This window comes from Arachis stenosperma, chromosome 7, assembly GCF_014773155.1.
Source record: "Arachis stenosperma cultivar V10309 chromosome 7, arast.V10309.gnm1.PFL2, whole genome shotgun sequence".
NCBI lineage: Eukaryota > Viridiplantae > Streptophyta > Magnoliopsida > Fabales > Fabaceae > Arachis > Arachis stenosperma.
Genome location: NC_080383.1, coordinates 3838862 through 3852022, shown reverse-complemented (window position 1 = coordinate 3852022; position 13161 = coordinate 3838862). Strand labels below are relative to the sequence as shown.

General features: G+C 33.0%; 3 protein-coding genes across 3 annotated transcripts; 1 reads left to right on the top strand and 2 right to left on the bottom strand.

Moving 5' to 3' along the window:
• Positions 1-5520: 5520 nt before the first annotated feature.
• On the bottom strand, positions 5521-8215 carry LOC130939232 (uncharacterized). Its single transcript, XM_057867351.1, has 9 exons — positions 7822-8215; positions 7699-7725; positions 7403-7443; positions 7171-7266; positions 6974-7069; positions 6731-6877; positions 6530-6628; positions 6270-6329; positions 5521-5562 (listed from the first exon to the last, which is right to left on the bottom strand). The coding sequence occupies exons 1-9, from the start codon at positions 8186-8188 to the stop codon at positions 5521-5523; spliced, it is 975 nt and encodes a 324-aa protein (XP_057723334.1). The 5' UTR covers positions 8189-8215.
• Positions 8214-9871, bottom strand: LOC130939230 (microtubule-destabilizing protein 60-like). The gene is made up of 2 exons (XM_057867350.1): positions 9850-9871; positions 8214-8854 (listed from the first exon to the last, which is right to left on the bottom strand). The coding sequence occupies exons 1-2, from the start codon at positions 9869-9871 to the stop codon at positions 8214-8216; spliced, it is 663 nt and encodes a 220-aa protein (XP_057723333.1).
• Positions 9872-9899: 28 nt separating this feature from the next.
• LOC130940642 (chloroplastic lipocalin) lies at positions 9900-12327 on the top strand. Its single transcript, XM_057868848.1, has 5 exons — positions 9900-10022; positions 10233-10374; positions 10544-10783; positions 11022-11312; positions 11867-12327. Exons 1-5 carry the CDS (start codon positions 9958-9960, stop codon positions 12143-12145), a joined length of 1017 nt encoding a protein of 338 aa, XP_057724831.1. The 5' UTR covers positions 9900-9957; the 3' UTR covers positions 12146-12327.
• The last annotated feature ends 834 nt before the right edge of the window (positions 12328-13161 follow it).

The window sequence follows — 13161 nt, the reverse complement described above, 5'->3', positions numbered from 1 at the left end:
TTAAACAATAGGATACGAACATTTTGATTATAATAATCAAAGTTACATCCATATTAGTATCTTACCAACTAAAAATGAAATTGAAAATAAAAGAAACAAATTAAAATTACAAACAATCATAACAAATTTTTGTAAGAATTGACCTTACCCAAATATTCTTTCTCTATGCGTTAACTCATGTTCTGTGTCATATATGTATAATTGGGCAAATTTCGGAACTTGACCAGCCTGAGGTAATAAACTTCCAATCTTATGATAATTTTGACCACTTATGATGAATTGTGGTGGGCCAGTTCCATCATTCACCGAGTCTATTACTTTACCACCAAGAGAAGTGAAAGCAAACATACTATTATAATACCGAATTTTCTTCTGAAACTGTAAAGACTTACTATCATGACCATGAATCAAATTATATAATAAATCTGGAGCTTTCTGAAGATACGGTAATTGAATTTTTCCTTGAAAACAACAAAGTGTAAAAAGAGGCTGATTAATTCTTGACTGTTTTTCAACCCGCTCTAGTAACCAAAACGACGCACCACAATATAGACAAGTATACACAGGGTCACCAATATCGAGACAACCTACAAAAATGAATAAAAAATTTAAATAATAAACAAATCCTTACAAATTTAACTAAGTAAAAAAATTATATTAAATAAAGACTTAAATGCTTCTTAATTTTTTTTTACTTAAGAAAATATACCAGTAAAACAATTAAAGATTCAGAAATTATTCACTGGATACTCATTGTCTACAAATTGAAAATATAAATATTTGATAATAATAATAATCTAACCAAATTTAAGACACTTGTATTGAAAGTATTTAAAATCAATGAATACTATTTTTTTCATATTATATTTGGTAAAAAAATGTCATATAAATTTTATTACGACCAGAATATTAAAATTATAAAAGGAACATAACGTGACTAAATATACTGAATGAGTAGATTATATCTAAATTAATACGAAAAATGCAAACTCCATAAATAAATCAATTATAAGTATACTGAAATACCTTGAACTTCACTTTGTGAAAAAAGTGGATGATCAACAGGAGACCGAAGCTCATTCCAAGAATTTACAGTAGGATCATATATTTCAGAGTCATCTTGATTTGGGTTTTTATTATGAAACAAAAAAAAAATTATTATAAATAAATCAAATATAAAGATATACACGTCAAAGAAATATTTAAACAGACAATCATGAATTATGAAGTTATTAATAACTAAATGCATAATAAACAACATAAAAAAATATACAAAAATTAATTCAATAATGAAATATATAAACCACAATAAATAGACAAAAAATATAAACATGATAACAATGATTAGAAAAGAGTCCTTTTTATATTTTAAAATAATTGAAAAAATAATGTAAATAATAACTATACTTTCTAAGTTAACGAAGAAATTAGAAAATTTAAAACAATAAACTCATACCTGATAATATAAAATTGGCATTAATAATTGGAGTATCTTGCAAAATAATTGATCCCCCTAAAGAAAAAAAAAGAACTTTAAATGTAAAATTAAAACTATGGGAAGAACAAAAAAATTAAATAGGTAGATTAATAAATACCACATACCAATATATTTGAACTTAAAATAATAGAAATATTAGAAGTAGGAACAACATCAAACAATAAAGCATAGAAATCCAACCAATAATATTAATTGAACACCGATTTTATAATAGTAAAAAGCATTTGTAATGAAAAGATGTAAATTTTAATTTCTTTCAAAAAAATCCAAAAGTGAATATAGCAAAACTGACCTCTTCTATCTTCAACTTGTTGTCCTCTCTTTCTCTTTAAATAATCTTTTCTATATAATCTTGCAGTAGCATAAGATTGAGACATTTTATGAAATTTTAACCAAGCTAAAGAAATTTAGAACCAACTAATGTTCACTATAATGGTATTTCGAATAAAATAGTACTTCCTTCTTAGACACCACTTCAGTTATATATAACCCAAAAAAAAAAAAAATCAAAGAACCTCCATAAGTTCATTTCAAGAGAATGAATGAGAATGAATGAGTATAACTTGTTTTCTCACTGCATACACTTGTAACCTTGACTTTCAGAAAATAAAATCAGAATAAGTAGAAAGGCTTTTCAGAATACTCTTAAAGCATGAAAGTAATGCAGCAGACTTGTGAAACTTAGGATCCAATTTATAGACAGAGAAATGAAACCAATTCAGGATGTAAATTAAAAAATTTGAACCATGGAGGAAAAAAATAAAAGATCATTGTGTATATAACACTCACTTTAAAACCAATCAAAAGTGGAATTGATATATTCATTGGAGGGTATATTTCTTAAGGGAATATATACATATATAAGGACTACGCTGGAAAGAAGGATGAGCACTGATTATGAGGCAAAACAATATGAATGACCATCACATCATCGAAAATTTGACAGCAATCAACACCTACCAATCGAATGTGCAGAAGGCAGATAATCATCCATCGGAAGAATGAAGAGCAGGAGATCTGACGTGATTTGTAGAAGGGGAATGTTTTTTCTTTTTGAAAGAAAACCTATAACCAGAGAGGCCATGAAAGTACCTGCTGATGGGATTGATTTGCAACAAATGACAAAGGAGAGTTAGTCACAAGTAACGATACCTACTCTCATTAACCAAATAACTTTTTTGATAGAATAATAAAAGATAGTACTATTTATTATAGAAGATGATGTCATTTCTCCAACCAAACCACCAAAATCTGATTTTTCATGTGAGGGTACACTGAAAAACAGGGAAGAGAATCACTTTCCCCACCTAACCACATCCAATCCATCTTTTGTTTCTGAAGAAAAATTCAAAAACCAACATCCCATCATAACTTCGAAAGTGACAAAATAAAATGAGGAAGCAACAACTTTGACTGACATCAGAATCATGTATAAAAGAATGAGATGAGATCACAAATAACATCATTCAAACTAACATCCCATCATAACTTCAGAAGAATGGAATTCACATTATATTTTCAACAATTTGAAGCATAAAATAATAAAAATACAACCTGACCTCCCTAGAACTGATTGAGAAACAATCTATACATACTATGATTTGATGAGCACTTTAACAAAAACCAACTCCCATCACAACTATTAGATCTAAATTACTAAAAAAGAACCATTAAATTTGTCTAATTACCACTCAAAACTGATCAATGAAGTATAAAATGAGAAATTGAATTAACTATAATTTGATGAGCACTTTGACAAAAACCAACTCCCATCACAACTATTAGTTCCAAATTACTAAGAATAAAAGAACACCAAATTTGTCTAATTACCACTCAAAACTGACCAATGAACTATAAAATGAGAAACTGGATTAACTAAGAAGCTTATACCCTAAACACCATAATACATATATACTAATGATATCAGCATGACAATGTGCAAAACCAACAACCTTATAACAATAATCCTAATCCAACCATAATTATCAAGAAAAACATAGGATATATAAAAGAACTGATTTTGAACAGATAGATAGTAAAACATATGATGATATGAAGGAACTACATTATTCATAAATGAAAATGAACATATAAACCACATTCATATCAAAATCACATGATTGTAGCAATAAATCAATGAAGTTGTGGGAATCACAAAGTCATCTATGCATGGCTCCCGAATACAGATCCCAAAGCACCAAAACATGATGAAATTTCAAGAAATTGAATAAAATTACAAAGAGGAAGCTGAAATTAAAGAAAACAATAGGAGAATATGACAGAACCATATTACATTCTTCTTTAATATTTTTATAAAAATGAGGAGAAGAGAAGGATGAAACTCTTTTCTCAGTCAAACAGAGAGAGAAAAAGTGAAGTACAATATGAAAAGAATGAATGAAGACATTCTCCTAATGCATCTAAAACAACTTTGCATAACCTAATAAATAGCATACATGCTTGAAATCACATGAACAGAATCCTCTCTCACACCAAAGACCATAACAATAATAAAATTCAATAAACGTGTACCTAACCAATCACATCAACTACACAATTTTCAAGGTTACTTTCTATCAAAATGAACTTGTATCTATAGAGAAAAACTACCTACCTTAACTGTCCTAACCTCCTAAACTATAGTTGACAACTCTACATGAACACTGAGAATAAACAGTTACCCTAAGAATGACTTCATCCTAAATTTCACAGCAATCAACCACTAAAAATTTCAAAAGGCTATTCACTTAGCCATAGCTGATGAGATACTGGGTATGATATTCTCATTCTCATTCAAAAGGAAAGTACACTATTCATATGTACTTATCTCAATTAATGTGATATATTAGCATATTTAAATAAATGAAATGACCTTTAACCCATGATCTGATTTAGCTCTTTCACTTAAATAAAAGAAAATTGCCTTCCAAGACACAAAACTTATATCCATCTGTATTTAATCTGTAATCTCTAGTATCTTATAATAGATATTGATACATTGATATCGATGTCAGAGAAGGCATTTGAAAGAAAACTAATAGATTCCTCATAATTCTTGATATAAAGCCATGCAAGAATGATTAATATGGTAATACTTCTGATAAATAATCCAACATAATTCCTAATATTTATGTAAAAGCAAAACACAAGCCACAATAACCATAGCAAATTAGATTCAATTGGTAGAGAAAAGAAAATGCAGTTAACCCAGAAAAAATTGTTAGCTATCTTCTGTTAATTTTTTGTATAGAAATATAAAGCTCCAGAGATATTGATTTTGAATAAAAGGAAAAGATCATAAAAGGAAATCAATGATAGAATTAACCCACCATACCTTGGTCTTCAACTTTCAGCCTCATCAATCCCCGAATTTGCCACTCCCCTGTTCTTCACAGACCGATAGAACTCCTCACAAAACTCATGAAACTTTGTGTCGGAATCGATAATTTCTCTACTGGAGAATAATCCTTCAGGAGCCTCTGAATCACATTGGAGTAGGTGGAGCATCAGTGGCTGCGGCAAACCGGAAACAATGCACTAGCGGGGTATCGAAGGCGGACGGCATGGAAGAGTTCAACGACGATGATTGCGACGAGAAGCATCGCCAAGGGAGGAGAAGGTGTTGCCGGTTGAGCTTGAAGGGGAATTGTTAGAGATGAAGGACCTGAAACAAAAAAGGTTTAAATAAAAAATAAAATACAAAATATTACAAAATAGAAAGAAGACCAAAGAGAAGAAGAAGAAGAGAGCTACCTACCGTTGTTGATGGGTGAAGAATCAGAAGCCATAGCTGTTTTTCTGTCTTCCTCACCTCTTCTTCTTCCTAACCTCATTTCTTTATTTCCTTCGTTGGGCTCTTGGGCTTGAACTCTGTCCAAAAAAGAAAAATCAATGAAGTATAAAATAGGAAATTGAATTAACTATAATTTGATGAGCACTTTGACAAAAATCAACTCCTATTACAACTATTAGAGCACTTCATATATAATTCACCGTTCTTCTTCTGTGCGGAATCACTGCAATTACATCCCAAGATCTTCATCAAATGAAAGAGACAAAAATACCTGAAGCATTATAAAATAACAAACATCACTCAACAGCTTTATGCTGAATGAAAAACCTTCCACAAAAAAATTGATGAGTTTTGCAAAGAGCATTTATGATTCTATCACTCTATCAGTTTATAAAGCGCAACATCAACTTATTAAAGAAATAGAAAAATGACGAAATACAGGATTCAAACACAAAATAGAACTAAATGAATTAGCAACTCCCATAAAAAATGAAACCCATTCAATGGAATCAGGATGCAACTGACAATTATTAGCCTTGATATAAGTTAACTTTTATAAAATAAAACAGCGCAAAGCCTGGCCAAAGAAAACGCAGCTGAAAACCCTAAATTAAAAAAAGATAAAAAAAATTCAGAAGCAGGGTTTGAAAAGATCCGTACATGAGGGTGCGCCGGTTGAGATCTCGGAGGAGGAGGAGAATGTACCAACCAGGTTTCTTGAGGTTCCAAAGAGCGTCACTCGTTCAGAGTCCCCAGAATCCCACCGGCGTCGTCGCCATCATTGTGCTCTCAGATGATGCATTCGAGTAGCTACGGTTAGGACTGTGGGTGGGGATCATAACGATTAGTGATCTCAGAACAATAAAGGAAGAAGCCCATTGCGGCGCCGGTAAGTCGGTAACGGCAGCACCGTAGGGGATGGCGATGATGTCAATGGTAGATTAGCATAGGAGTTATCTGAATATAGTAATATAGTACCTTTTGTTGCCTCTCCTTCTCCAATTTGTACTGCTCTATCAAACTCAATTTTTCTGCAACCTACATGATTCATGAATGGTTCAACATTTATCAAACAGTGTTCTATTGTCTACCGATTTGTATTTTTCTAAAAATGAAAGATGCTTGCAGTAGCGACAAATCTATGAAATATGGATCCAGAATTTACAATGATGCTGCTCATGACACAATATTACACTTAATGAAGCAAAATTAAACAAAATGAAAATAAGAGTTGGTACCTGATGATCAAACTCAGCACGATCCATTGCCCGCACATCACTGTGAAGCTGCAGGTCAATCGGCTGTGTGATTTCTTTGACAGGAGGCTTTACCAAACACTGAAATATTAGCACAGAAGATAGTTGAGTAACTCAATACAGTCTATACAGCAAATGCAAGCATGTCACTGAAATGGAAAAAGTATGAGTTGTGAACTGAACACAAGATTTTGAGAGCAAAATGGGCACATCAGGTTCATCTGTTGTCCATGGAAGCCCTTGGGCTATTGGTATCCTTTGCTTCTCTTCCTCTGTCATCATTTCATGTATCTTCTTCACAAATTCTTCCTCTTGCACCTTCCCCCTTTCCTGCATTGAATTACAGTATCCATGTTATTATCCAATTCAAAAATCAATGGAAAATTGATTCAATCAATCAATTTGTTGCATTAGAATAGGCATTACCTCAGTTCTTAGCTTGAATGGTTTTTGGCTGGTGACTCTCAGCTGCTGCTTCTTCTTCCACCTGCTTCCCCCAAAGGTGCTAGTTGATTCCAAACTCTGAAAAAAGCAAATCCATTCAATTCAAATTTAGAAAACCCTCATTTGAATCAAATCTTCATTTTTTTTTCTCAAAAAAGGTAAGCATCCAGAAGACTTACATTTCTTCTGCTTCTTCTACCTCCATTAGAAGTCCTGTTAGATACACTGCAGTTTGAATAAAAAGTATAACAAACATCAACACAAACAGATAAATGCTATTATTAAATAAGTAGTATAACATAGATACATATATATCATTTTGCACACACATCTGTATATCATTTAATTGGTAGATATACCAAAGTGTCTCTCTGTTTTTAATTGGTAGATAGTTCTAATTGTATTAGGTACCCAAAAATCAGAACGCATGTAGAGCATATAGAATGAAAACACTATAGAGGAAAAAAAATCACGTTTAATTTTCCATTATCCACAGTCCGTGAAAAATTAATAACAAAAAAAAATAATAAAACTACAAAATCAGGTATGGCTCCTCTTATATATGTCTAAGCATGTGACCCCTCCCAAACTTCTTTTCATTTTACAAATCGAATCAAATTTCAATTAAATCCCACAAATCCATATTCCATAAAATGCTGCTAAGAATCTAAAATTAAAAATGGATTATAAGTGAGAAAGAAACATACCAGGAGCGGCGGCAGGTGTTTCAGACACTGCAAAAAATAAACAAAAAAAAGTCACATAAAAATGAAAACTTTATCTGAGAGAAGATTCGAAAACAGGAAGAAGGAAGTTATAATTTGACTGACATCCACAGTTGGAAGCGGAAGGGGCGGAGACTTTGCATGCAGCGGGGAGAGCGAGGGCCTTGGTGACATTGAGAACGACGCCGAACTGAGCGCTGCTCTTGAAGGCTTCACACAGACACTGAGGCGCTGTTTTCAGAACCGATTTGAGCCCGGAGCAGCAGTTACCTTCCGGCTTGGTGGTGGTGCTGCCATTGGTGACGAAGGACAAGCAATCCGCCATGGTTAGAACCAGGGAGGAGCAATCCACGGCGGGGGCTGGGGCAGCGTTGTGCGAGTGGGACGGTGAGGCTCCGTTAGCTCCCAAGATGAAGACTGCACAGAGAACAATGAGAGAGAAACAGAAACGGGTTGGTGAGTGTGATGCCATTTTTGGGTACCTAATACAATTGGAACTATCCACCACAATCCTCTCCTATGGCTTCTTGTTGTTGTCGTTGTTCTTCTTCAATGATCACTCTCTCAATCTCAGCAGCTCCATCTTCTTGATCTTGCTCTTGTTCTTGTGCTTGCTTGTTCTTGAAGAACTCTTCCTGTGACTTCCTGAGATTCTGGTAAGCCACACAGAGACACTTGTTGTTCTTGTTGCTCTCTTTGCACTTACAAAACGACAGCGTTGAGTTTGAACCCTGATCACCATCACCACCACTCCCTTCGAACTTCTTGTTCTTATTCTTCTTTGCAACAACGAACTTCCTCTGCCTGATCTTGTTCTTCTGAACGGAATTCACAGAATTCACAACACCCTCCTTTGCTGCCGAGGATTGTGGCTTCTTCTGTGACTTGGAACACGATTTCTTCACAACAGGTGAAGAAGAAGGAGAAGAAGAAGAACCACAAGGATTGGATAAGGGTTTGGAAAATGGAGTGGTATTACTGTTAGGGTTGACATTCTCGGAATATTTGGAGGGTTCTTGATTCTTTGATCGGAAACCCTTGGCTGGAGTGGTTTGTGAAGTGAAGAAGAGAAACACAAGATTGGAACTGAGAGTGATGTGAAAGGAAACCACTTTCTTTGACTCAGACCATGTGCTTTCTATTTTTTATTTTAAAGAAAACTCAAAAATTCAAAAAAATTCCACATCAGCGATGTTTCCTCCTGAATTCTAGTATGTATAGATAAACAAATGTATATACATGATTGACATTAGTTTTTTTTTTTTTTTTTTTTAAATGGTGCAAGTCATAATCTTTCCAATTGTCAACAACTCACAATAATTTTATAGTGCTAATAATCAAAATAATTTCTGAAGAATAATGTATACATCAATTTAGTCCTTAAGACTGCATTTACTCACAGGGATAGGATGATAAAGATACAGAAATACAAAATCGTATTTGGTAAATGAGACATGAACAGAGATATTATATCCAAAGACATTGATTAGTATATTTTGTGTCTATTCTAATAGGAACGACATAAAGACACTAATAAGGGACACAAGTCACACAACTTATTTTTTCGTTTATTATTTTTGTTATTTTTTTATAATCGTACCTTTTATTATTAAATTTTTCTTAAATTTTTTCAATGAAAAAAATGAGAATAAATTAGATTTTCATAATTTATTCTACTTTATTATCAAACAGAATACAAGAAAACTAAATTTTATATCTATGTGTTTTATATCTTGTTCTTAGTGTTTTGTCTTGTCATATTCTCAAAAACTAAATGCAGCCTAAAAAATAAATTAGGAACCATTATCATTTTGTAAAATATTATATTTATATTTTTTTAAATATGTTACATTATCATTTAACTGATAGCATGATCAAAATAATTCACAGTTGTATCTTTTGTTGACCATGTTGACCATTAATCCAAGTTTCATAACATTATTAAAGAAAGACTGTTTTTCTTTGGGTTAGGTTAAGTGTTTTAATGTTTTTCTTGGTGTAAGAGTTTAGGCTTAACCGCTTAAGTTGTTTTTTTTTTTTCGGTTTAGGGCTTAAGTTGTTAAAAGAATAAAACGTTTATTGGGCCTTAAAAGCCCAAATTTAAAACATGGAGGCCCAGTTTGAAAATGAAACCTCGGAAAATGATGTTTGACATTGCTAAAAACTAAAAAGCAGTAGAAGAGTAGAAAGAGAAAGATCATGAGAAATGGGACAAGAGAGTGAAGTGAGAAAGGCAAAGACATGGTAGAGGTTCTTCTAGCATCATCACATCTACTTCACTGTTCATCTTATCCTCCTACATCTTGGTAACAACATTTATTCTAGTGATCTTGTTTCCCATTATTGTGGAGTGAATTTTACTTGTTAATTCTTATATGCTCTATGAATTTTTAAGGTTGCACCTTACCTGTTTGTGTAATTGCCATCATCTGTCTATAATGGAAGATATAAATATTTAGTGTTGTGCATTTGAAGTGTGTCCAAATATGGTGAAATTATGGTTGCATATGATGCAGGAAGGTTTCAGGAACAGGAAGAGGAGCATATTTGAAGTGTTCATTGGAGCTGAGGAGGAGTAGTAAGGTGGTTCTGACCAAGAAAGTTTTGTTATCTGGCCTTGCTGCTTCCTTCATACTTCTCTCTCCTACACCATCTCAGGTTTCTTGTTATGAGATTGCATTCAGATTTTAGTTTTAGAGCTGCTAAAATCTTTTTGTGGAGCTACTTCACTCTTGGATGTTTTAATTTTTTATATTCAACATTTTGATTTTTTGCCTTATTGAAGTTCATATAAAAGGGTGGATTTACCTTCTTATTTCATGAACAGTCTGCTGCTACAGATTTTTTTCATCAACAAAATATATGCCAGCTTGCCAATGCTAGTGAAAATTCAGTTGCCCTACCCTTTGAGAATGATTCTGATGGAAAAGGTGCGAACCTAATGATGATGAGAGGTATGACAGCCAAGAATTTTGATCCTGTAAGGTATTCAGGAAGATGGTTTGAAGTCGCTTCGCTTAAACGAGGATTTGCCGGTCAAGGTCAAGAAGACTGCCATTGTACTCAGGTGTGCAATTTAGGAAGATTATATTGTTAACTTGTTAACAATCATTGAATTCTAAGGGATAGACAGAACGTAAGGTTCTCAATTTTGATTGTTTATTGGAAATGAGTTCAATTATGTCATTCATGAACCATGATAACATTCTAGTGCATCTTAGACATAAACTCTGTCATTTACTTGGGTTGTTATGTTTCTTTGGCATCCATAAAGTTCTTGATATTATGTACTAATGACATTTCAGGGTGTATATACATTTGATAGGGAAGCTAAGGCTATTCAAGTTGATACATTTTGCGTTCATGGAGGCCCTAATGGATATATAACCGGAATTAGGGGGAGAGTTCAATGTCTATCAGAAGATGATTTGCAGAAAAATGCAACTGACCTAGAGAAGCAGGAAATGATTAAAGAAAAATGCTATCTCCGCTTTCCTACATTGCCATTCATCCCTAAGGAACCTTATGATGTCATTGCTACTGATTATGACAATTTTGCTCTTGTTTCAGGAGCAAAGGACACTAGTTTTGTTCAGGTATTAGTCAACTGCATAAATATAGCCCATTTCAAGTACTTTTCGTCATTTGTTTTCCCATGACATATCCGAATTCAAAGGCTAAATACTAATCTGTCACGGATCTGAACTCCATTTAAGGGTTTGTCATTGTCTAACTGCACATACATTAAGACGAGATTTGAACTCTCGACGCTTGTTTAAGCGAACTCACTCAATCAAACCAAGTTGGTTTCATCATTATTTAGTTGAGTAGAATAGAGTTTTCTGAAATAACAATAATGCTTAGAAATTGCTCAAGTATCAGGAATGCAGATTTCTTAAATAACAATAATGCTTTAGAAATTGCTTAAGTCTCAGCAATGCATATTAAATTATACTACTCTTATAACAAAAGTACTCAATATCATATAATTTAAATCTCAGAAAGGTTAGCATTCACTCGTCCAAATAGAATTGTATCATGTATTCATGTTTAATATCTTCTAATCTTAGTAGACTTCGGTGTAATTTACCCTATATGTTATGTCAATCTTTTTTTATTGGGATTCATTTTCTGGTTTTGAATACTACAGATATACTCAAGAACACCTAACCCTGGACCTGAATTCATAGAGAAGTACAAAGCTTACTTGGAAAACTTTGGATATGATTCAAGCAAGATCAAAGACACGCCTCAAGATTGCGAAGTAATGTCGAACAGTCAGCTGGCAGCTATGATGTCCATGCCTGGAATGCAGCAGGCACTAATAAACCAGTTTCCTGATCTTGAACTTAAGGCCCCTATTGCACTTAATCCCTTCACAAGTGTATTTGACACTTTCAAGAAGCTTCTTGAGCTTTATTTTAAGTAGTAGCTTATACCTATAATCCAATTGAGTTGCATCATGTTTTGTTCTTTTGTATTATATTTACTAATAATAGTATACAGTCTTGTATGTAACAAATACCAATCCTTGATGGAAGCTATGTTCAAGTATAAGCTACCCATATTTGGTGACATAACTGGTATATGTTTTCAGCTATCTTCATCGTTCCTCTTTTGTTGATGAAACATAATGGAATTATAGAATGAAAGGTTGATCATATTTATAATATTGATTTAGATTATAAATGATTTCAAGTATCAGAAGTGTTTTTGTCAATACTTTAAATAGCCATGATAAACAAAAATAAAGTTTTCTTTGATCAACTGTGGTCGGCCATGCGAATTGAATGAAATTATTATATCCCATATGATTTAGGATTTAATTTTTATACACTGTTAGTACAAACTACAAACAAAAGTTTTACATATCATATAATGTTGTATTGACAAAAATATTTAATATATTCGTTTGTTATCTTAATTGGCTTTTTACAAACATAAATATCTAATTACATGATAAAACACTTTCACTTACTAGTTCCAAGTTGTCCCCATCTACTCCTATGTATCCTTAGAATCCACGAAATGGATAAAATAGCAAGGAACTAGACCAATGACACTTCTTAGTTTTTGGTTTGTTACACTTTATGTTCTTAGTCATCTTGTGAAATGGAATCTAGTTCCTAAAAAGGGTACAAGTATAAACAAACTACACGTGATTGACACCACCAAACTCCCTGAAAGAGGGTCCACCAAGGGACCAACGGTGGTGGTTTCTGGAGAGTAAAGGCACAAGTTCTTCAGAGTTTTCTGTCTCCTTTTCCGGCTGTGTCCATACTAGAATAAAGGGAAGCAAGGATGTAAAGTGAAATTGCCAACAAGAGTTGTTACAAGTAAGGTAGAATATTAAAATCGTAGTGATATTTAAATTGTAAAATCATCCGAATCATTCGAAATTTTTTAAAATTGATTAACGCATTCAAAATTGTAATATCAAAAGAT